The sequence below is a fragment of the Curcuma longa genome, chromosome 1 (assembly GCF_044706935.1).
Source record: "Curcuma longa cultivar G26 ecotype Majalengka, Jawa Barat chromosome 1, ITB_CL_G26_1.1, whole genome shotgun sequence".
Classification (NCBI taxonomy): Eukaryota; Viridiplantae; Streptophyta; class Magnoliopsida; order Zingiberales; family Zingiberaceae; genus Curcuma; species Curcuma longa.
In genome coordinates, this window is record NC_133861.1 from 9042594 (window position 1) to 9066818 (window position 24225).

At 37.8% G+C, this 24225-nt stretch overlaps 4 protein-coding genes across 4 annotated transcripts; 3 read left to right on the plus strand and 1 right to left on the minus strand.

Annotated features, from left to right (window-relative positions):
• Positions 1-3140: 3140 nt before the first annotated feature.
• On the plus strand, positions 3141-3777 carry LOC141834842 (uncharacterized). The gene has a single exon (XM_074722225.1). The coding sequence runs from the start codon at positions 3325-3327 to the stop codon at positions 3532-3534; it is 210 nt and encodes a 69-aa protein (XP_074578326.1). The 5' UTR covers positions 3141-3324; the 3' UTR covers positions 3535-3777.
• On the minus strand, positions 3691-8129 carry LOC141821422 (nucleotide pyrophosphatase/phosphodiesterase-like). Its single transcript, XM_074708857.1, has 12 exons — positions 7779-8129; positions 6900-6991; positions 6691-6757; positions 6487-6609; positions 6311-6403; positions 5794-5923; positions 5302-5383; positions 5086-5218; positions 4729-4934; positions 4504-4629; positions 4096-4405; positions 3691-4022 (listed from the first exon to the last, which is right to left on the minus strand). The coding sequence occupies exons 1-12, from the start codon at positions 7956-7958 to the stop codon at positions 3717-3719; spliced, it is 1848 nt and encodes a 615-aa protein (XP_074564958.1). The 5' UTR covers positions 7959-8129; the 3' UTR covers positions 3691-3716.
• A 4442-nt stretch (positions 8130-12571) lies between these two features.
• Positions 12572-17398, plus strand: LOC141841226 (uncharacterized). The gene is made up of 9 exons (XM_074729369.1): positions 12572-12797; positions 12896-13014; positions 14813-14866; positions 14977-15001; positions 15215-15337; positions 15428-15591; positions 15676-15745; positions 16719-16817; positions 17134-17398. The coding sequence occupies exons 1-9, from the start codon at positions 12630-12632 to the stop codon at positions 17191-17193; spliced, it is 882 nt and encodes a 293-aa protein (XP_074585470.1). The 5' UTR covers positions 12572-12629; the 3' UTR covers positions 17194-17398.
• Positions 17399-19385: 1987 nt separating this feature from the next.
• LOC141841218 (squamosa promoter-binding-like protein 16) lies at positions 19386-23381 on the plus strand. The gene is made up of 3 exons (XM_074729359.1): positions 19386-20603; positions 21896-22002; positions 22590-23381. Exons 1-3 carry the CDS (start codon positions 20161-20163, stop codon positions 23213-23215), a joined length of 1176 nt encoding a protein of 391 aa, XP_074585460.1. The 5' UTR covers positions 19386-20160; the 3' UTR covers positions 23216-23381.
• Positions 23382-24225: the final 844 nt, after the last annotated feature.

A 24225-nucleotide genomic window follows, 5' to 3' on the forward strand; every position in this document is an offset into this window, starting at 1 on the left:
AAAGCTAAGTTAGTCATTACAGAAGTCCGAGTAAATAAGCAACTTACCGAGTGCTGCCGGGAGCTCGGCAGCGATGGGACTCAAGCCGGCCCGGAAGAGAAGCCCTTCTTCCCCGACTAGCTTGGTGACGTCAAATTGAAGGCCCTTCAGCACTTCAAAAGCCTCTACGTAGACTTTGTTCTTCTTGTAAGGCTTCAAGACGGGCAAGGCCAGAAGCTCGTCCTGCCACTCAGTCGGGAACTCGAACGGACTCGGGGGGGAAATGTAGAAGAACTGTGGATGCCAACCCTTGTTGGAAGACGGATACGCAGTTAAGAAAGGAAGACCCGGTCTCGAGTTGAAGAAGAACACGCCCTCCTTCTTCATCTTCTTCGGGTAAAAGAAAAAATGGAAAACCGCGGGGTCTAAGGGGATGCGGTACATGCGGAAGACTAAGACGACTCCGCAAAGGAGTCGGAAGGAATTCGGGGCAAGTTGGTTCAGGGGGAGCTGGAAGTACTCGGCCACTTCCTGAAAGAAGGCAGGAATCGGGAATCGGAGTCCCCCCTCTAGCTGACCCTGGAAAAAGGTGACGCAACCGGGTGGGGGAGTGTGGAGACGATGGTGACGCTCGGGGACCTCTATCCTATACTCACTCGGGATTTCGTACTTCAGACGAATCTTCGAGCGGGATCTCTCGGTGAAGGTACTGACTCGGGACTCGTACCAAGGACCCGTGGACGGAACACTCGCGGATGGTTCGCCCGTCGACGGAACACTCACCGATGGTGCGTCCGTTGACGGCACAGATCCCTCAGAAGCCATCGCTACCGACCGGAGAAGACCTAGAACGACGCTACTAAGGAAGGAAAAAGGGACTCAGCAAGAGAAGAGGGCTTACTTGATGCAAGGAAGGAAGGAAGCGGCGACGAGAAGAGAACCGGAGAAGAAAGCAGAGAAGAGGAGCAAGACGGCGAGGAAGGGCGCTGTGCGCCAAGCCCTCCCCTATTTATACTGAACCCTAGCGAAGCTCAGCCGTCCGATCAGACAGACGAAAAAAGGCGGGATCTCCTGGCGACCGTCCGATGATGCACGTTTCCGAGGCGTGATACGGCGCAATTATGGCGACGATTCGGTTGTCCCATCGGACACCCCGCCGCAGTAACTCACACCATGCCGATCACGTGCGCGCCGGCCGAATCGTCCAATGTCCCCCCGACACGTGGCAACCCCTCACTGGCGGTCTATCGCAGGAATGTCAACCGGCGCAACTCGACTCGGACTCGGTCTAGTCAGTCGAACACACGTCTCCTTCGACTAGACTAGTGGGAAGGCTAGTGTTACGGTCGTAAGGATACGGGCCCGGATCCGACCGAGAGACACGGCCGAGTCGAGTCAATCATCCGGGAGCAGTCGGCCGAAGCACTGGGGCCCGGATCCAGGTCCCGGGGTAACCGCCCGAGAGGTCTACATCCCAGCCCGATAGCCCGGTGCATCCGCCGAAGAGCTCACAGCAAGGACCCTGCCGAGCCGATTCCCGGATAGCCCGACTGAGCAGCCTACCCGACTCGACCCAGGGAGTCGGGGCCGAATCGTACCTTCTGTCACTGACCACTCCCTTTCTTGTCCTACTGACCACTCCCGCTGACAAGCACGCCGCTGGGTATGGCCACGCGCCGTCTAGACGTACGCCACTGTCAACAGTGTACCTCCTCATTAAAGACAGCACTCCTCCCAGGTACGGAGAGTACTTTCAAGGTAATGTTCACCTTGCTTTGCCCGTGGTACGGGCCGATTCTCCCTTATATAAGGCGAGCCCCTGTGAAGGGGCCAGGTATGCTCACTGTTACTAGCCACTTTCTCCTTCTCATTTTCTCTCCTGCTGTCGCTGACTTAAGCATCGGAGTGGTCTCGCCGGTCCCGCCGGCCGTCCATCTCACGGTGTCTGTGGTTGCAGGCCTCCGGCGATCGTCCGTTAGCCTCCAACGTCTTCGCCGCACAGTGCCACTGAGGAAGTGTCGCACGCCCAGAAGAGGTTCTTGACGGGACAATTATAATTATTTATGGGCCTAAATCAGGAAGAAAATTTCTATGTTGGAATCACTCTTAACGGGCTGGTCCTTAATTAATTTGGGCCCTGCATTTGGGCTTCAGGGTTTGTGGAGCTTGTGTCCATATATTTTGTTGCGTGTCTTTTATTATTTGGTCAAGAATTTTTTTTTTAAATATCAATTTTCCCATTGCTTTATTTCCTTTTCAAAGACGCCTTGAAATTTTAAAGTATTCAAACACTCTTAGAAATTTTAAATTGTATCAATTTACTTAACAATTGATATAATTGTTAAGTAATAACGTGACTAGCATTATAAGTCTACCATATATATATATATATATATATATATATATATATCTATATCTGTTAGACATTATTATTTTTACAAATAATATACGTCAACTAGATATACATTGCGCGTTAATTTTAAAGTATTCAATTATTTTCTTCGATGAGAAATAAAAATATTAAATTGAATAATGTCATCAATTAAATTATTAATAGCTTGAAAATAATATATATATCTAATTATTTAGAAGTACATGATGATCGTCAGCCTCTTTAAATGTAAGTTTAACGAAAGCACTCAATCACAAAGAAAAAGAAGTAAATTTCTTTTATCTAGTAACACAAGCATAACTATAAATTTTCAAAAAAAAAATGACAAACTCTTCTTTATTTTTTTTATAGATAAATATTTTTATATAGTCAAAAACGAATGTACAATGTTCACTTTGAACATCCTAATCAAAATTCTATATAATAGTCAATGAAAATGATGTGAAAGTAAAATTTGTAACTTAACTTTGTAATATTATTTTTCGAATTAGGATATCCATATTGTTAAAAGCGCACTACTCTTTTATCCTTTTCATTTTCTATCAAGTTTTTATTTTTTTGCATGTCAAATATTTATGAAAAAAAACTAAAAATGTAAAATGAAAATTAGTCAGATATAAATGCCACGAAATTGAAAGTTTTTGTAACTAATATGGACTGAACTTGTGGCTAGAAGATAGAAGACAAGTTCTATCACATGTCATAGTTTAATTAGAGGGGCCTTTAGAAGCATAAAGAAAGGATGGAATGCGGTAGCCAGTCTATTCATTTGGAGCCATGCGAGAAGCCTCGCCAAAGCCACAACCTCTCTCGTCCTCATCCTTCCATTTTCTACTTACCACACTCTTCTTCTTCTCAATCTTTATACGAGCTGTTGGGGTTCGGTTCTGTGTTTGGATGCTCACATTCTCCAGCTCTGAGTCGACTTAATTAGTGACTCCTGCAATAGTTAGATGGCAGACTGGGGGCCGGTGTTCGTGGCGGTGGTGCTCTTCGTGCTCCTCTCGCCGGGGCTGCTCTTGCAGATTCCGGGGAAGAGCCGCGTGGTGGAGTTCGGCAGCATGCAGACCAGTGGCATGTCCATCTTCTTCCACTCCATCATCTTCCTCGGCCTCGCTGCCGTCTTCATCCTCGCCATCGGCGTCCACGTCCATTTGGGTTAGCAAAATTCATCACAACCTGCTCATTGGATTCTCGAATCCTTCATAACTTTGCTGCGAAAATTGTGGATGGCTCCGTGAATTCCGATTTTAGTTATTGTACCTAATTATCAATTAATAGGTGTTGTAATAAGCATTTTATTTTTAATGGTTGGACAAGTGTCTTTTAATTGAAACAAACAATTCTAAGTGGCTAATGTTGTGGGCGAGCAACTATCATGTACGCATGCCAGAACATCCCTGTAGTCTCTTGAAATGGTGAAGGAATCATGCACACTCCCGTCGCTGCTCCTCTTGTACTCAAAAAGGAGAGAAGAATGGTTAAAGGCGGTGAGCTTAACAAAGCCATAATCCACGTCTCTCTTGAGGCTCCAGATGGGCACCAGTTCCCCAAAGTTTGACAAATGGCTGCCGCCTCCACCGGCCACGACATGGATGGTTCCGTTCATTGTGCTAGAGTAATGAGACAGTCCACTGTTCACGCATTGGTTCTGTAAGCATAGTTTATGATGTTAAAAAGGAGGTACTCAGAGCCAAGAGATGTATGCAAGATATGTTACTGACCTGATAAATCGGACAGGTTCTCTCGTAGTTATGCACATGGCCGTAGAAGGCAATGTCCACCCTATACTTTTGCCATAGCTTCTGGAGGCTCTCCCTTCCCATGGGTTCTGCAAATGACCCTTCGGAAGCATAATGCTCGCCGGAAGAGTAACCGAGAACGCGGTGAGCCATAAATATCAGCCACGGCTGATGCTTCCTGTCAGCCGATGCGAGGCATTGCTCAATGAACTTGTACTGCTCAGAGCCTTCTCTCCAGTCTTGCTCAGTGTCAGCTATGCAGAAATGGAACATACCAAAGTCCGTGGAGTACCTGCAAATGGCACTCAACATTAACTAAATTCTAAGAGCTTTATGGTCGCGAGTTAGAAGCCAACTCAAATTCAGGTAGAAAGGAGGCCTACTGCTCACCAATACTTGGCTCTGTTCTCAGCAGGCACATAGTACATGGTTTCAGCTAACACGCCACATTCCCCTCCTGAGTCTAATGTTGAGTAGAATGATCCTGTATTCGGCCAATCTCTTTCATGATTTCCACTGCAACGAAAACATGGAAGTCCTCTGATAAGGTTTAAACTATATATGTACAAGTTTTTTGAACATCATAATTGAAAGTGTATTTGGAGGGGCTTAGACCTTGCGAGCATGTAAGGAACCCTCGATGTAATTGGCTCCACTTGTGCTGTAAATTGATCCCACTGTGATAGGTATCCATTTGCATAGGTGATATCTCCAATGTGGAACACAAGATCAATATTGTCCAAGTCCTTGACAATCATATCTGTAGTATTCAATGAGCCAGGCTGGTAGTTGTTATATTCATTGGACCCATCGCGCTCTGCCTGAATGAATAATAAGAAAGTATTGTTGTATTTAATGTCATTGCCAACTTGAGAAACAATAGCTGCTGAAGTTTTCTTTCATCTGATTGTCGAATGGATTCAAGCAACTTTAGAGATTTTTCAAGTTCAAAAAAGGTTGAAAAGTATAAACCTTTCCCATGTCACCGAAGATTATGACTTGTTGCACAGAATTCTGTCCTGGAAAAGGAGATGCTTGGAAGGAATAAGTCTTGCTCCAAATATAAGATCCATTAAACAACTGGTGGCCCAACTTGTAGGTGTACCTAAATAAGTTCGTAATGAGAATGAAATTTTAGAACTCTCAATTTCAAGATGACAACTTAATCTAGCCTTTTAAGATTTATACTCCGCATTTGGCCATAGTTCCTTCAAGAAACTTGTGTGGATAAAGCCAGGATCTCTCCAGCCATATGTGCGAGCTGGGGAACCTGTACATAAAAGAAAGATTGATCAATACACAGGTTTTTCCAAGGTATTTAGATGCTAAATCCACCATTGAGCATATGTCAGGGCAAAAACTACAGTTTCTTGTATTCCTCCTCTTTTTAATGAAACTAATCCTAGAAGAAATGTTTTGTATAAGGGAAAAACAGTTTAGTTTTCTGGACAACACATAACATAATAGAAGGATCGCATATTACTATTGATATAGCCTAGCATAGACCTGAATGGAGGAAGGATCAAATTCATATAGTCAAGCTCTATTAGTTAGGGCAATTAGGCTTGAAGATGGCAATGGCAATGGCAGTTAAGATATAAACAAAAATTTCAGCATTGAATAATTCCTCATAAATACCTACAAAAAATCAGCTACTGTTACTTTGAAATGTAACCATACCACACATGCTTCCACGATTGAATGTGAGTGTCCCAGCTGGTGACCGTGTTAGGCTTCCCCACTTTGGTCCCCATTCAACAAAAGGAAGTGCCTCGTTTGTACCATACCCACTAGTCCATGTGACAGTCATCTGTGTGCAAACCAATGCATACCAAAGTAAGAAATCTCAATGTAATAGCAATAACAAATTCTTGAAATGTTATGTTCTTCAAAAAATATTAAAAATTAAAACATCTTGAAGTGATTAAATCTTGTTTGGACTCAAATTGGGCTTGAATCAGTTCACGCATGACGAACGAAACTAGTCATGGTAAGCCTAGCTTGGGTGGAGCGTGATATATGAGATAATAAAGAGTTATGGAATAGTTAGAGAAAAAATAATTCCATTTACTAAATTTGATTTGTTGTATAGGAAATAGATTACAATATGTATTCATTAGGGAAAAAACCAAAATCAAACCGTAGTTAACAGAACAGTAGTTTGAATCATGCCTAGAAAAAAAAATGATCACTTCACCTCATTCCAAGACTTCCCCAGTGCAAGCCTTGGATAAACTGGAGCTTTTGGATTTGAAAAAGAAATCACATTCGATATTGCAATCAACTTTGGCTGCAAAAACAGAAGTACTAGTGTCATTAGTCTCACCTACCTAATTGTGCTACAAAATCATGGCACATGACTTGGGAACTCACATTTTCAAGGCCACCACTAAACAATGCAAAGGAAAAGTCTGCTCGTTGATTAATCAACAGAAACCTCAGCTGCCCTCTCCCATTACTAGCATAGTTTGAGTTTGAATAATTTGCAAATTGATACTGGCAACATTATCAACAACAAGCATCAGTCAAACTGTTAAGGTCAAAGCAAAAAACATGTCATTATATCCAAACAATTACCTTTATTGGCGCTGAGCATATTAATGGAACTTCGTCTTGCTTATTCTCAGCAGGACAGTTTGAAGAGCTGAAATGAAGAATTGCATTAGCATGATTATGAAGTATTACAACCCATATCTTATTATTTCTCAAATGCTCAACATTAACAGTTTTTTAAGAAAAAAAGATACAGCAACTTTGATAAAAGAAAGTAGATCATTAGGACTAACTTAAATTTCGCTGGAGAAAATACTCCAATCCAGTCATCTTGAGTTGGTTTGGGGTTTACAATCTCCACTGTGACCCATTGAGTATCTTCACCCTGATTAAGAACAGCAAGCGAGCAGATAAGTAACAGCAGGAAAGAAACTAGGAATCAGAATTAATGATCTATTATTCACAGTAGCAAAATCATGAGAGTTTTTCTGACAAATAAGTTAAAGAAAAGAAGACACGTTAATTTTAAAAAGAGACAGATGAGCTTGTTCACTTATTCTTTTCACATTGAAGTTATTAATTCTAGTTCACGAACATCTAAATTTTTTAAAAAAAATCAACCAAAGTAAAATATATTAGAAATTAGTATTCGTCCCATAATGTTGTTCTATATGGCGCCGCTATGTGCCAATGTCAGCCCAGCTGTGCAACTAGTAAAGAGTCAGCAATGGCAGGCGGTAGACATTAGAAGTTTGGCTTTTAGCAAGTTGATTGTCATCGAATTTGTCAGATTCTATGTTATGAAAGCCGCCTCTGCCTACTACACTCACACAGTCTGAAGAACAAGTACCGGTAAATAATCTTTCAATAAATTTTCTTTTATGACACATTACAAATTACACGATATACTACACGCTAAACAATCTTCATCTAATTAACCAATCTTAGAACCAGTATCTGAAAATTTTTCCTGTATGACAAGAGCACATAGAGCAACCTTCTTTCTTTTACGCATTCATCTCCTTGATTCCAATAATTACAGAATATATACAGCAACAAAAAAGTGAGAAGATAATAAAAGTGAGTCCTTTACTCTTTTTAGGATTGAAAATCAAACTAATAGAGTTATCGATTATGTTGGGCTTCGCGATGAGAAAGGGAGGAGTACAAACCTTAAGGCCGAGAAGCACCGGCGAGGCCTTGACGTAGGCCGCGTCTTCCAAGGCTAGCCGTGCCTTGTGGATGGCCACGTGCGACAACGGTTGCACGCCGCCGGCATAGCCTCCGGCAGCGGAATGAAGCAGAAAATAGAGTAGAAAAGCGACCACGGATTCCAAGGTGAAGCACCTCATTCTTCACTGGGGCTTCAACAGTTCGATAGCAGTGTGCACAACCCTAACAATGGCGGCCTCTAGATATAGATGGAATTGAGAAATACGAATCGAAGAGGGAGAAGTTTGAGGGATGAAAAAGGGAAAGCCAGTTGTTCCTTAACAAGCGACGTGAGAGGAGTCTGGCTGTCGGGGGACTCACATAACTCGCAGCTAATACAGCCGTTGAATTTGATTTAATTGCTAATCAATACTTTTTATCGAATTTTTTTAAATAAAAACACAAAGGGAAATTAGGCTGGTAGCTGTTGTTTTAAATATTATATATATATATATATATGTATATATATATATTTATATTTAAAAAGTAAAATTATATAAATAAATATTTATCATATTATCCACTTTTAATAAATTTAAATATGTTAAAAAGTTGATTTTAAATATTATTTTATTTATCATTTTAACTTTGAATTTTATTTTTAAAAATATATATAGATATATTAATTGGGAAGGCAGGCGACTGTTTGACTACAGGTGTAAACAAATCGAACCTGTTCGTTTTTTTTTTTGGGAGGTGGCTCAAAAAAATATTTAATTTTATTTAAAACTATCAAATTCGAATAAATTTAAATTTATAATATTTATTTAATTATTCATGAGTTTAATCACTCGTAAATTGAGTTCGAATCAAATTTTAATTATTTTTATATAATTTTAATTTATATATATTCAAATTAAAATTTAATAATTTATATCAAATTTAAATTAAATCATTTTAAATTATAATTCACAATTCAGTCAAATCAAAATTCGAACTAAACTCGAGTTTAAATTTTATAATATTTGAGGGAAACTATTTAAAATACAATATGACTCTCAACAAGTGGAAGCTAGTTAGGTAGTTGACTTGCTGCCAATAGTTATGGGCACGACGACGACGACTTATCCGGAAGACTTCCAAGTCATATGAAATTATTTTTTATTGAATTAATTATATGTAGTCCCATTAAACTTTTATAATATATTTATTTAATAATTAGCTAAAAAGATCTTAAACACATTTTCTTTTTCATAAATTATATTCATCTGGCCTGATTGTTTTTTAGAAAAAATGCCTTCCATACATTTACATTCAAGTTTAAGTTAACATTTAATTGAATGTAAACAAAATCTAAATTATATGTTAACTATAATATATATATATATATATACACCAACTTTTTTAATATTTAAAATTAAATTTGATTAAAATATCTAAAATCATCCTTATTTATTTTGGAGTGGACGATCCAATCTCATATTCGGTCCACTAAGAAAATTTAGAAAGTGAAATGATTCATAACGCCCAACATCACTAATTATTCAAACATCGCATATATGTATATAAATTTTCAATCATGATTGTTTGGGAAAAGAACTCTATATCTTATCATCATACTAAGTCGACTCCAAATCCTAGGGGCTACCTCATATTTATCATTTCTTCAGCAAAAGGTGAAATTCGTCATCCCGACGGTCTCATACGATTGGTTCCACAACCATTTATAAAGAGGTAAACTATTAGTGTTGCCATGAATGACAAACCCAAGACAAAATGTAGCAAGCTTTTCCTTTCTTTATCAACAACTTGTGAGTTGGCTACCCTCAATAATTCCTCCTCCTTCGTCCTCTTTAACAAAACTCTCATCGACGAAGCGTATAATGTTCTCGTCAACGACTACATGCATGTGTATTTAGTTTCATCAGTGACACCCACTTTGTTGTCCACTAGTTTTTGCCTAGCTCACCCTCCTTTGGTAGAGTGGGGCCACCTAGCTAGGTCTTCTTCCATTCTAACCTTGTCATAATGTTTGCTACTATAGAGCACAAGAGTCCCCGGGGCAATGGTGCAACGGTAGGACATCCGGGTTGTAACTCGAGGGACCCGCGGTTCGATCCCCAGCTACGGCGTATTTGCAGGAATTTTTCTCCAAATGGGGAACGCAATCAAAGGATGCTGGGCATCTGGATTGGCCACCTGGGCATCTGGATTGGCCACCGTTTGCGCTTCCCGATTTACCCTGGTGGTCGGTGGGAAACTTCCGTGGGACCGGACCGGCCACCTCCAGAAATGTGGCTACTGGGATTATCATTTTTTTTTACTATAGAGCACAAGATCATCAAAGGCCTTCCTCTATGGGGGCATCGCCAATGTTCACCCATGGGCGTTGCCTAACATCACAATCGACGTTTTTGTCATGCTCATCATGTAGTAATTAACTGAGGCCCACTACTCACAACTTGAGTTTTCCAAAATTGTAGAAGATTTATTGCAAGCTCTCTATCAATTTGTGAAGTAGGAAAATGAGCTATACGTTGCATATAGAAATAGGGGCATCTTCCTTAGGTATGCATCAATTATCGCTTCATGGTGATGAAGATGGAGAAAGGGGCGGCTTTTTGTGTCTACAAAGTAGAGAAGCAAGATGGGGAGAGGAGACTATAGAAAGTAATAGTAAATAGTATAGACAATATCCTACCTAAGAGCATCCGCAATGCGGTATTAATCGCCCGTTAATAGCGGACGTGGAGGAGCGAGGAAAGTACGTGGAGGAGTGAGGGAGAAGTGAGAGAGGAGCGAGGTATTTAACGCGTTCAGAGTTCTGAACGCGTTAATAGATGGACCCGTATTTTATTTTTTATTTTTTTAATGTAATGCGTTCAGCAGAGGAAAAAAACAGAGCAGAGTTCTGAGTGGTGATCGACCACGTGGTCGACCACCACATGGTGGTCGACCACGTGGTAATGGACTAGTAGACCCCTGTTATAACGCGTTAATACTGCCACACCGTTGCGGATGCTCTAACAACTATTGACTATCATGGCACCACCGTTACTCTCACTCATCTTCAATGATGAAGTTAAAAATTTTATAGTCCTTTTCTGCAAAAGGTGGAATCCGTCACCTTAGCGGTCCCACACGATCGGCTCCACAACCATTTATGAGGAGGTAAATCGGGAAACTGTAGTTGGTCACGACGCAGGAGGGTATTGCCTGGCTTCGCTAGGATTCAAACCCTTGTCCTCTTCTACAACTCTGTTGCGTCATAACCAACTTAGCTATGTCCCAGGGACTAAAAATTTTTATAGTCCTTGGATTGATGTAGGATGGATTGATTGAAAAAAAAATCCAACATTATCTTCCTCTCTCACGCTCTTCTCGATCACTTTGATATCACATGGAAATCCTCTTCTTCAACGTTGTAAGCCCCCTTTCCCTTAGCTAAAGTTCAAGTAGGAAATTCTTTCTCATCTTCCTCTTATCCCATAATAGTGGAGTCGGGAGGAAGAAGGGGAGAAGATTTTATTAGGGGAGAGGTTTGATTGCATATAAGGTATAAAAGAATTGTATTTTATTATTTTGAGTAGGGTGGAAATATTCAGTTTTTTACCATTATAGAAATTAGTCATAAAAATAAACATTAATTAGTACTAGATTTGAGAAAAATATAAAATGTTATTGTAATTTGTATTTCATTGGATGCCAAAATACCTCCAACCTTTGTACACAAATGGTTACAAGAAACATTAAAAAATATTAAATATATCTTTTATTGGGATTAGATTAATAGATCTAATCTAAATATATTAGATTAATGAGTTAATCTATTAGATTATGAGTTTTCAACTTTTTCAAACAAGTTCATTGTTTATATCATTTATATTTTCATGATATGTATGAAAATAAATAAAAAAAAATATTTTATTAGAGGAGACATAGTTTTAATACAATTTATCTGATATGATCATATCAATTTTAAAAGTTAGAGTTCTAATCGTGCTTGTGAAATGGGTGGCGATTGTGCTCGTGTGATACTATAGAGGTGCAGACATTTTGATCACGCTTAGATCGATTTTATCCTCCAGATTTGTAAAAGTTCACACGCATCGAGAGGTAACATTTTAAACAAACAAATAATTAGAATTCTCATAGATTCTCAATGGATTTTTTTCGGCTATGGATGTATTTATTTTTCACATCAAAACTTGACATCATTTAGTATCAAAATATATTAGATGTTTATTATAATCATCCATTCTAAACTAATTTAAATCTTAAATTTAGCTCAATATAATATATTTAAGAAGAATTATTGGGCAATCCCCATTCAATTTTGTTTGTACATTTAATTATGTTTTATCTAACATTTAATTGAGTCTTAATATTATATAATTTTAGAAAATTACATAGGTTCTATAAATTATTATAAAATTCATTATTTTTCATAGTCAATTAAATTCTAATCAAAAAATTGATTGAGTATGAAAGTTAAACGGGAATAATGAAATTTTGAGGATAGAAGGCTTAGTAAATAGTTTATGAAAAATAGTTTAGAAATAAAACTAATAAATATAAAAATATTTAAAATTGACTTGATACATTTAAAAAATATTTATATTTAATATTTCAGAAAAATCAAATTTAAGAGTGATATGATTTTGTGAGATTTTTTGAAATTTTAAAATTATTTTTTAAGATGTAAAAGAGGTAATATAAAATTAATTGACACGTTTATTTAATTAGGCTCTTTGTTGGCTTTTAAAATTTCCAATCATTCGAAGTGATCGAATATCTACATGGTCCGGTTCACTGTGCGGTTAGAAAACCTATCCGCCAGTTAGCGATCCCGTCGATCGCAATTCACCGGAATGGCATCCGCCGGGATACCTTCGACCTTCTCCATTCGTGACTCCATCGCGAGCCTTCCTCTTCGCCCCGCAACTCCCTCGGTTTCCCTCCGACCTCAGCTCGCCGTTCGCGCGCTGCTGAAGCGGAACCCCAAGCGCTTGAAGTACTCCACTCCTCGCCTTTTCAAGGTCGGTTATCCCGCGTCGGATCACAAATTGATGTTGATAATTTGATGAAACGTTTTTGCAAAATGATGTTTGTGGTTCTCCGTGGACAAATTCGAAAGAAGCGGGAATCGATGGTGTACGTGGAAATGGACCCTTTGGGGGCCGAGACTTGGAGACTGGATCCCGTCATCGAGCTTATCAAGGAAGGAGCTGTTGGTGTAATACCCACGGATACTGTGTATGCTGCCGTTCCTTGCCCCTTCCTTTTCTTTTGCTTTCTGAATGCAGATATCGTAAGCTTGATCAATATTGGTGCCTACAATTTTTTTTTAAAAAAATCATGTTAGAATATCAATTATTTTTTGCTAAAAAAAGGAATACAATCTAGCTAGCATTGCCTTTTTTTTTTGAGTAGTTGTATAGTTTCTTGGTTTTTTCGTTCATCAAGCAACACATTATAGGGGAAATGCAACTAGAAGAGAATTAAGCCTTTCCAAAGTTATATTTGAAATTGGTTAGTAGCAAATTCACCCTATATTTTTGGTTGATTGCAGTCCTTCCTAGAGTTGGGGCATGTACAGTTTACTTTAATCATTGATGTTCTTTATGATAAGGTCTCATAGCTTGTAATGATAATGTTTTGTTCTAGTCAGCTTGAAGTGATTGGAATTGACTAACATTAGTGAGCCAAGTCATCTTAACTGGTTATATAATTTGGTTATAAAAAAAGGTTAAACACAATAGTTACTAGTGAACTGAGCTGGAATCCATACTGGCCTAATATGATAAGACTAGATGTAAATTACTAAATTACATATCTAACTTCATAGGATCATTCCGCTATACGAGGTTGGTGAGGTTGTTCAAATGACTAGTTTACCATTCATTGAGCATTTGTTTGAATTCAACGTTGGATGGCAACCTAATGCAACCCACCTTTTTTCATCCGGGCTTGGGACCGGCAACAGCGGGTTTAAATAATTAGTTTACCGGTGCATGCAATATTTTAAAAATTGAGTATTGACATTTAACCATAATAGTGGTTGACTACATTTATTTATTTATTAAAAAATGGAACAATTGAAGTATACCAACCATGTTTTTTGAAGATATGTATGACAATGAGCAATGCTATAACCAGTGGAATTCACATTCTTTGAAAACTAAAATTGTGCATTAGCTCTTCTCTTTGCTTCTGTATTACTTCTGCTCACATTTTCTATTGGAATTATTTTAGTCAAAAGAAAAACATTGTGATTCTCTGTACCTTTGCCGGCAGGATTTTTGGTACTCATTCTAGAGTTAGTAAAACACCATTGTTGAACTTGAATTTTTCATCTATAGTAATCAGTGAGAATTTATTTACTTTTTTCCATCTTGATTGGATATTGTTCAACCATTGCTTCACATGAGGAGTGAGATGGTAAATTAGTCGGGGGCAATCTATTACTATCCTTTATTGAGATTATGTGCAAATAAAAGGATTTCCAGTATTTATACATATCTCCAGGCTCAATTGATATGTTTCTTTTGGTTCCTTAGTCCATATCCAATCAAACATAGTTAGTAGAATTTAATTTATGAGAAATACTTTTATCCTGTGCAAGTATCCTTAATTTTAGCTTTGGTATTCTTCTTGTGCAAAATTTCAATCTATCCTTTTAAAATTATGGGAAAAGATGACACGCACACTTTTTAGATTTGCCATATTGGAGCATCCTCAATTTCTTAAACTAGTAATATAGAGAAAGATTTAGTTGGTCCAAAAGTTTTAACAGTTTATCCATATAATTCTCATATATTTGCATTTTCATCATCAGTAAGAGAATAGTATGTAAAAATAAGTGAGCTGCCTTTTCCTTGAAAAGTCAGAATTTTAGTCAACACTACCCTGACAATTATGTTTTTATTTTCTTCTAAAATGTTACATATACTATGAGTTTCTAGCATAAATCATGGGGCATTTTGTATCTTCTCAATGCCAGAGGAAACACTTGATGCTTATCTGGAGCAAACTAAAGAGTTAATCTTTTCAGGTATGCCATTGTTTGTGATTTGAAGAGTTATTCATCGATAGAACGGCTACGGAGGTGACTATTATCCTTCTCTGTTTCTTGTGTTTTATCTTTTGCAGTGGCTGTTGATGTTAGACTCTCCCATGTAAATTGTTGTGACAGAATTGTTTACTTTACACATGCAGAATCAAAGATATAGAAAACAAGAAGGCAAGATTTACCATGTGGCATATTGGATTCTTTTTTTCTACATGGAGCCTTTTCCAAGATTCTGAGTGATTCAACAATATTTTGCTTTGGTCTCCTTATATTGCATTATCTATTTATTTAAAGCTTCATGCTGCCTTTTCCATGATTTTGAATTGAGAATAATAGTTGCAGGCTTTTCTGTATGAATCTGATTCATTTATTCTACTTACACAGCCTCTCAGTATCTTGTGTCGCTGTTTTCAAGATATAGATAAGTACACAGTAGGTTTTCCTCGTGGCGATGGATGTGGGCAAACAAATATCTTTCGTGCTATTAAACACTGTTTACCTGGGCCTGTAAGGATGATAATCTCACTGAGTTATTTGAATTGATGCATTAGCATATCCATTTGGCTCAAACATTGAGTTGCAGTTCTTGTTTGACAGTATACTTTTATTCTTCCTGCCACCAAAGAATTACCAAAACAGTGCATAAGATCTGGAAGGGCAGCTAAATATGGGTCAAGGAAGCATGTAGGTATCCGAATGCCAGATGATCCTATTTGTCAAGCTATATTACGAAGTCTGGATGAACCACTCATTTCCACAAGGTTTGTTGGGATAAAAAGCTGGAAGGCAATTTCTCTCTCTATATCTTTTGTAATAAAATAAATATTTTCATGCTCAACATATAGTGTAAAGTGGCCTTCAGAAGATCAGTGGATGCTAGATCCTGTCCTAATCGCAGATACTTATGAGCCAGAGGTATGAATCAATAATTGATTGTTTGCTGAATTGGTACATCTATATGCGTTCATCTATCCATCTATCTCTTGCTGGATCATCTTAATTAGGCTACTGAGAAAGAACATGTGCACACAGTTTCATAATTCAATATTTTCACTTTCATATGATTGTTGCACTGCATGCTATGGATGAGACGACCATGTACCTGTACTGGCTGCAGGAATACGGTCAAAACCAACTCCTAACTGCAGTGCTCTTACCATGTCATAACCATATGCTGTGGCGATCTTAAGGCTAAAATATTCTTGTAATTTGTGTATTGATGTTCATAAATAGATAGGAAACGTTATGTCAAGAATGCTTGTAGCTTTAGAAAGTTCTCCATGTTACGCATGATCATTGACTTTGTTTGATACTGTGGCCAATAGATATCTATTCTGGATAAATGGTGTAGCAATTTGGAATAGTCAAATGAGATGCTATTGAGCATAAATGGATGGATCTTATAGAAAAAATGTTTCATTTTCTTTGTAGAAATGCCAGGTGTGGGAGTTCATATAGGCCTTAACCTTCTGTTTCTGAATTCTGTAAAAAAGACACCTTGAGTTTGCAAAATTTCCCATGTCTTTTAGAATGTAGCTTAGTAACTTAATCTACCCTTCAATGCTTGGAAGACACATAAAATCAGTGATGGTCTCAGTACAAGATTTGTTTTGGTTTGGGGGCATAGAAATTTAGCGTGTCTAATAATTTTGGGGACGGAAACATTGGTTAATGTCGTCATAGTTGTAAAGATTCTCTACTCAAGTTCATAATTTGGTGGGACGTTGCATTTAAGTAGGAAAATATTTTGTTAGAAGACTCTTGTGTTCCTATTTTCCTTGAGAATCCTTTTTTTTCTTGTGCTGCATTTGAGTGCTTCAAACTGATGCATTTCCCATTTAACATTTCTGTTGCGGAAGCTGATCTGTGATTCCTTTTCATTTTCTAGGGGCTTGATTTTGTTGTCGACGGTGGTGTTCGAGTGGCTGATCCATCAACTGTGGTTGATATGACAGGAAAGCTTCCAACAATTATTCGCCAGGGAAAGGTAATCTAGACAAATAAAATTGGCAAACCATTTCTCATTTTGCTTGCTTTCTTAGCTCTGTCCCTATGCCGCCTTCATCAATCATACTATTTGGACTTTCTTTGCTTATTATTGGGTTCTGTGTGAATATTATAATATCTGCGTTATCAAAAAAACGTTGAATCGTTGGCTTCAAAGTTGTTGATATGCTAACCAGATGCTTCCATCTTCTAACGTGAAGTTATCTCATAAAAATATATGTAGCAAATCGCTTTTTTGTTGACTTTATTTTGCTTTTATTTGGGAAGGAGAAAAAAAAGTGTTCGTCTCATTTCAGGGCCCTCGGCTGGATTGGATGGTGGTGGAGGGTGAAGATGTCGGTGTTGTAAGCGATTAGCCTATTCCTGGAGTACCAACAAGGTATCATCCCCATCTTCCTAATCTCATGAATGCTTGAAGTTGATTTGATCATCCCTTGAGAGATTCATCTTGTAAATTGCCCAACAAAGAAAATGTTGGTCGAATCTTGCGGATCGAATCGAATCCTGATTTATTGTGCAATATAGGAGCGCTTTGTACAGAAAATTTTGAATGTTTAAAAAGAATTGATAACTTAAAACAATCTAAGATGGGACACGTGGTTTCATTAGTTTTTTTAAAAAATAAATATTATGTTTTAAATAATAAATACTTTGGATCTGCTACTTTTTTTTCTAGCATCCGGTGTTTTTCATAAAGGATTATTGAATTAAAATTATGTGCTACTAAAATTATATTATTGATACTGTGTTATTAAATTGTATTAAATTATAGTTTAGTTATTAGTAAGTTGTATTGTAAATGATACTAAATTATATTATAGGTAGTATTATATTATATTGTAGATGTTATTAAATTGAATTTTAGGTATAATTAAATTATAGTTTATATCTATCGACTTATAAGAAAATAATAATAATTCAAAATTGGTGCATAAATTAGTTTTAGAATTCTTGCCAAACAAAAGCAGCACCCCTTTTGCAAGAAATATATGTCGGTTCGGGTCATTTGTTGGACCAGCGGGCATTGGCCAACTGGCCCTACGGAGGCGTAGAATTCTATTTGTAATTAATTTGGATATTTTTATTATTATTATTTTTAAAATTTATTATTATTATTATTATTTGATAATTTAAGTATTCAATTCATACTATCTAATTAATTTTAAAAGGGATCAATCCGGTCCTACAGGAATTTTTATTGGCTATTAAGATAAATTAAAAAATACAGAAAAGATTCGAGTGACCTATTTATTTACGATTTAGGATTTATATATATTTTTTAAACTTTTTAAGTATAATGTATTTTAGATGAAATATAAATTCTCATTATTTTAGATAGTTCATCTAATCTTTTATCATCATATCATAGCCTCGGGACCTCTCCAACCTATCTTATTATTACGAGGAGATGGGTAAATAGCCACCCAATGAACTTATTGATTAAAGCACGAGAACAATTATTCTTGAGATGGAAAGGAAAAACTCACTGCTAGGAAAGAGTTCTAATTAACGCTTTCTAAGTACACCAAGCCAATCCAAAACAAAGATAGAGAGGACCACAAGGATTTAGAACAAATCTACCTGATCATTAGTGATCAGATACTAATTAAATCCTAATTAATGCGGCATTAATTTAATAAAAGCCATAATTACCGTGTAGTAGCTACTGCTGCTGTCAACTATACTTGTAATTGAAGAGGATGTTGGACCACAATTAATTTGGGGGTTGAAAAAACTTAAGTTACTGTCTTTTTTTTCTTCTTTATTAAATGCATTTCTGATGAGACTGAGGCATAGAGTGGTCCAGTGCCTTCGGTTTACTTTGGCAAAATCAATCATTTAGTCGATGTATTTTATTTTTTTCCCCGAACCACTGCAACAATCAAAATGTCTTTGAATGTCTGAAGTTTTATGATTTTTTTTAAATTTATTGTTGATTGATGCGATTTAAAAATTCTAATTTTAGTTTATATATATTTAATGGATCATATTTCTTCCACATAAATATTTTCTAATTTTTCTTCCTACGATTGCCACTTAATAAAATCCTTTATATTTTTTTACATAGTGTTATTAACTAATTTGGCATCTTTGATCTTCCCCTCGGCGCATAAGTTAATTATGCTTGTGTAATTTAAGTTTAATTAATTTAGTTCTTAATTAAAGCTTAAATTTTGTATTGATTATGAAAATTTTCAATTCATCGTTGTGCTTAATTACCAAATACTAAAAAAATGAATAATATTATTTTTAAAAAAATTTGAAGAAAAAGCATGTCACAAAACATGAAACACAAATACATCCTACAAAACTCGAACTTCCTTGTCATTCTCCTCATGTTTTGTACTTTTTCTTCCTCCATGGAAAAGAGTTTGAAACAACGTCGAGTGGAGTCCTCCCCCTTCCTGTTCCTGGTCATTTTTTAATCCCACGTTCCATTTCCCCACGTATTCAATCAGCCACAGTAAACCCTAAAGTCCACAACAAAACGTCCTCGTGTGGCATCAACCCAATTGCTTGCTTCCTTCCTCTGCCGCGCCTCAGCTGCTCTTCTCCATTTCCAACCCAACCCCATCCCCCACTCCCATTTAATGCTTCCCACCAGTGGCTGGCTAACTTCACTGTTTCCCTCCTCCTGCCAATAATTGCCCCTCAAGCCTGTGCTTATGGCCAATCTTCCTGTGGGAAGGTGTTGGTTAATGTGAGCAGGGTCGGTGGAGAGGTTTGCTTGCTACAGCCTGCCATCTTTTTGGTTGGTCTCGCCTTTGCTTTAATCCACTTTTTTTTTTTTTTCATTCTCGTTTTTTGCCCCGAATCTCTGTGACACTTCACTAGTGGTTTGGGGGGATTCAAAATCCTTTTTTGGTTGAGAGAGGGGATCCAAAATTCCCCCTTTTGCGGTTTTAGAGTTGGCTTCCTGTTGGCATGTACTGTTCTTGAATGCCTGCGTCAACTTCTTGATCTACTTGTGTTGTAAGATAAGACCTTTTGTGAAGATTAGGCTTCTTGGTTTTGGTGGAAGGGGGCATTTTCTTTCTTTTTATAGTCGATCCTTAGCTGTTTTATTGGTTGACACGCTTCGGTTTGTGTGTGTTCTTTACATGAGAGCGCTGGCTCCTTTTCTTGGGCTGGCCGTGCTAAGATCTGTGGAGGCAAAGGTCTAGTGCTTTCTTACATTGATTTGTGAGAAGAGAAACAAGATTTGACACATTTAGGCAGAGCAAGAGTGTGGTTGGGCGGCGCAAAGAGAGAGCGACAAGAGAGAAGAGGAAAAAGAGTCGTCCTTGACGAAGCTTGTAAAGCTCTTTGGAGGGGTTGCTTTCATGGATTGGGATCTGAAGATGCTTCCATGGGATTTCCCCGAACTGGGCCGTGGCATTGATGCCAATCTTGGCTCCGTCCTGGATGGATCAGGCGTTGTCGGTTTTGCTAAGCGATTGCCAATCAGTGGTACGGAGTGTTCTGTTGATCTCAAGCTTGGGGGATTGGGTGACTCTGGGTCATCATACGACTGGAAAGAGAAACCAAAGATACCCATGGTGACTGCGACGACGACAACAGCATCTTCTTCATCTGGTCCATCAAAGAGGCAGCGAGCCCCAAGTAATATAAGCCAGAATGCTTCGTGCATGGTTGATGGGTGCAAAGCTGATCTCAGTAAATGCAGGGAGTACCATCGGCGCCACAAGGTCTGTGAGGTTCATTCCAAGACTCCTGTGGTTACAGTCGGAGGACAGGAACAAAGATTCTGCCAACAATGCAGCAGGTAAAAGAACACAGGATAATTTTGATTTGCATAGACAAGACAGCTTTATTGCCCCTAGTATACTGGTTTTAAGTCTTTCATTCTTGTTCAATATCTGCATGCTTTCTGTTTCGTTAAACTATTCATCAGCATTAATATGCTTTGTTTTGTTGACAATCTTTTTTTGGCAAAAAATATTGTAGAGGCTAGTATAGTTTATTCCCATGTGATGTAAATAAAAAATTAGCTTTGTTTATCAGCTGATGTTTAGCATACTAAGCTGCAAACCGCCGCTAGTTCATGATGCAATTAAGTGAATGTGTATCATATAGTTTGCTTTGTTTCCTATGTCAGCTTTGTTTATGTCATTTTAAGTGTCTTGTTTTGTAAACATATAAATTTGAAAATAGTGCACAGTGAGCAGATAAGAGCACAAGAGATGACTTAGAAATCTCTCAATATTATAAACAATGGAATATTTAAGGTAGTAATCAATTAAGTCCTTCTTTGTGAGAAAAAAGAAAAAAGAAAAAACTTGAAGGCTGACACTTATGTTAAAGGAGGAGGAAACTTGTTTTTTTATTAGTGTGTTAAATTTTCATACAGGTTAGTTGGCATGTCTTAATCTGCAATCATCTTTTGGTACAATTCTTGTCAACAATTATGAAGATCAACCACCATTTTGCTTTAAAACTCAATGGAGGATTAAGACCTTGCGATGCCCTTTCTCAGTTTATGGAGGTTCAATCATTTTGATGATACGGTTCTGTTTTGTTCTTGTAATTAATGGATATGGTCATGATTAGGTAGAAATCCATGACAGGCTTTGCGCTTTATTAGGTAGATTACTTTCTACTCCCTTCTATCTACGAATTTGTCTAGGAAAACTTCGTGATGGGTAGATCTGTAATAATCAGGCTGCCTTTAAGCTCATCTTTAGCACTTCTTAACTTTTCTTCCTAGTGTCGCCTTGACTGTGCTTCACTATGATTTGTGGCCATATCATGAATAGGAGACCTTGTCAATTCAGATGATCAGCTGTTTGTAAGTTTCGGATTATGGCGTAATTCATACCATGACAGTGATCTATTCTGATGTTTTGCCTTGCTTTAATGATGATTATACGTGACCGTATTGGTAGAAACTTCTAGTGTTGAATTCATTACATGTATTAACCTTGTCTTTTATTACTGAATAGTAAAGTGATTTTTTTTATCCAATGTTTTACAATGGCCTTTTTTTGTGTGTATTTATGTATACCTTCTTCATGAAGAATATTCAGTTACCTTGTCCTGAATAAATTGTTGTTGCAGATTCCATTTGCTTGTAGAATTTGATGAGGTCAAGCGAAGCTGTCGCAAACGTCTTGATGGACATAATAGACGTCGAAGGAAACCCCAGCCAAATTCTATAAATTCAGGTAGCTTAGTCTTACATCACCAAGATTGAAAACTCTGTCATAAACCTGCATTTTCTTCTTTTTTCCCAAAATGAAAAATCTTGAACTATTTTAATCAATGTCACTCGCCAATAAATTGTACAGACTTGTGTTTTTCTTCCTCCACCAGCTAGAAACATGACAGATTTATATTCTAATTCCCATTCATCTATTCACACAAATGCTTCCTTTGCCTGTCATATTCATCCACCATTCCACAAGTAGTACAAAGAATCCATTGTTCGTTTTTGCAAGTATTTTGGAATTATTAGTACTGGTTGATTATTTTTATCGAGAATCTGAACTATCACTATTTCAAACTAGAAGTAATGGCCTTTGTTTAGTTGTTACTCTCATTGCAGACAAGTTAGTAGGTATGCAGGTCCAATAATGTTTGATGAATTTTAATGTGAAAAATAAATCCACATTCTGCTTGCCAACCTACCCAACATTAAATCTCCAACTTTCGCCTCAAAAGTTGGTAAAAAGTTGCAATTGCAATTCTCTCTAGTGAGATATTGTTGCTGATGCAGATATATCATGTCATAATAACCCTCTTTCATGGACAGGAACAAGGTTCTCAGCATACTCTCAGGTCTTTCCAACTTCCACAGCAGAGCTAAACTGGGTTGGCATCGACAATACACGATATACACATCAGACAATACCGAATCTCTTTGATGGAAACCTCTCTTTTTCAAATTCTTCTCACATCTATGGCAAGGGAAGAAAGCAGTTCCCTTTCTTGCAAGAGAGTGAAACCAACCTCGGCCACATTACCACAACCGGATCTTTAGTAGGCCAGACACATCTTTTGGGAAGCACTCCATCTGTTGGCAGTGGTAGCAGCAACAAGTTGTTTGCCAATGGTCTAACCCAAATCTTCCATTCTGATTGTGCTCTCTCTCTTCTGTCATCTCCAAATCAGACATCAGGTATCAACTCAAGCCCCGCGATGCAATCGGCCAATCAGATTTGCACAGTTCAGCCTCTTGTTGCGAGTTTGCAGTATGGTGATCTCATGCAGTATGCTCATTCTACTTCCAATCCAGTCAGATACTCATGTTCAAGCATGGAGAATGCGAGGACTGTCTTGGCTTTAGATGCCGATACTCGTTGCCAGAGCATTTTCCAGATTGGGGACGAAGGATCCTCAGATGCTACATCTCAAACTCTTCCTTTCTCATGGCAGTAGGTTAGCCTTGCCCTGAAGAAACACCACTACGCCACTTGAGCAGATAGATCTTAATCTTTTCATCCTCAGATTGTCAACATTCTTAGATTTCTCAATGATCAAATTGTGTTCACTTCATGTCATCAAGACTGTTCACTGACCATTTCTGAAATCAAGGTTGTACTGATTTTGCTATCTCTCAGTAATACATCTGATTACATCTGATTTTGCAGTACTCCATTTGAGAAATAGCCGTTTAATATATGTCCTCACCTAAACACTATTCTACCTTCCGTATTTCTTAGATCGTCAAATATAAAAACTGAATTTCTGACAAGAAATTCAATAAAATTTCCAAGATTAAAATAGTATTTTAATTAAATTATAAAAGCAATAATATCTTTCAGACTGGATACCTCAGCCTCGACGCCTTTGACAGTTAATCTGAAGCTCTCTTCTCCGACGATCTCCTCATTGACAGCGCAGCCGCCGCCTCTGCTCACCTCCCCAACGACGTCGCCGCATTGGACCTCCGCCCGAATCCGCCAATTCATAAGCCAAAAAACTCATCTTGGGTCGCGCAAATGGTTGCGCCGGCGACAATGTGGACGCGGCTCGCGGCGTCTCCTCTGCCACGCGAAGCACTGAGGAAGGCTTGCCTCGAGGGGCTGTCGGCGCAGAGCGTGGCGGCGCTGGCGCGGCTGAGATGTTTGCAAGGCATATGCATGAAATTAATTTGTTTGTAAATATGTAGAATTAACCGTTTAAGCAAGTACTGCGAAGAGCACCATTTTTATTGGATTTTGCATATAATTTAATTTTTGTTTCCCTTTTCATTCTTCTACTAATGTCTAATTTTAATAAATTTTAAAATGTTAGAAAAGAAAAGGTAAGAAATAGAGACATTAAATACAAAAATGTAGGTGATTTAATAAATACTTATAATGTTTGTTAAAGTTGAGTAGGTTATTTAATAAATTGTAGTTGTTCGATTAATATGTGGAATGAGATCAATCAATCAATCATTGTTA

Bases quoted from the DNA above. Each gene is read 5' to 3' on its own strand.
- LOC141841218 (XM_074729359.1), top strand. From the start codon at position 20,161: ATGGATTGGGATCTGAAGATGCTTCCATGGGATTTCCCCGAACTGGGC. The intron at 20,604-21,895 runs GTAAAAGAACAC...TTGTTGTTGCAG, and splicing joins TTCTGCCAACAATGCAGCAG to ATTCCATTTGCTTGTAGAAT. The intron at 22,003-22,589 runs GTAGCTTAGTCT...TTTCATGGACAG, and splicing joins GCCAAATTCTATAAATTCAG to GAACAAGGTTCTCAGCATAC.
- LOC141834842 (XM_074722225.1), top strand. From the start codon at position 3,325: ATGGCAGACTGGGGGCCGGTGTTCGTGGCGGTGGTGCTCTTCGTGCTC.
- LOC141821422 (XM_074708857.1), bottom strand. From the start codon at position 7,958: ATGAGGTGCTTCACCTTGGAATCCGTGGTCGCTTTTCTACTCTATTTT. The intron at 5,219-5,301 runs GTATAAATCTTA...GAACTTATTTAG, and splicing joins GAACTATGGCCAAATGCGGA to GTACACCTACAAGTTGGGCC. The intron at 4,935-5,085 runs GTTTATACTTTT...TTATTCATTCAG, and splicing joins TCTTCGGTGACATGGGAAAG to GCAGAGCGCGATGGGTCCAA.
- LOC141841226 (XM_074729369.1), top strand. From the start codon at position 12,630: ATGGCATCCGCCGGGATACCTTCGACCTTCTCCATTCGTGACTCCATC. The intron at 13,015-14,812 runs GTATGCTGCCGT...TAATCTTTTCAG, and splicing joins GTAATACCCACGGATACTGT to GTATGCCATTGTTTGTGATT. The intron at 16,818-17,133 runs GTAATCTAGACA...GTCTCATTTCAG, and splicing joins CAATTATTCGCCAGGGAAAG to GGCCCTCGGCTGGATTGGAT.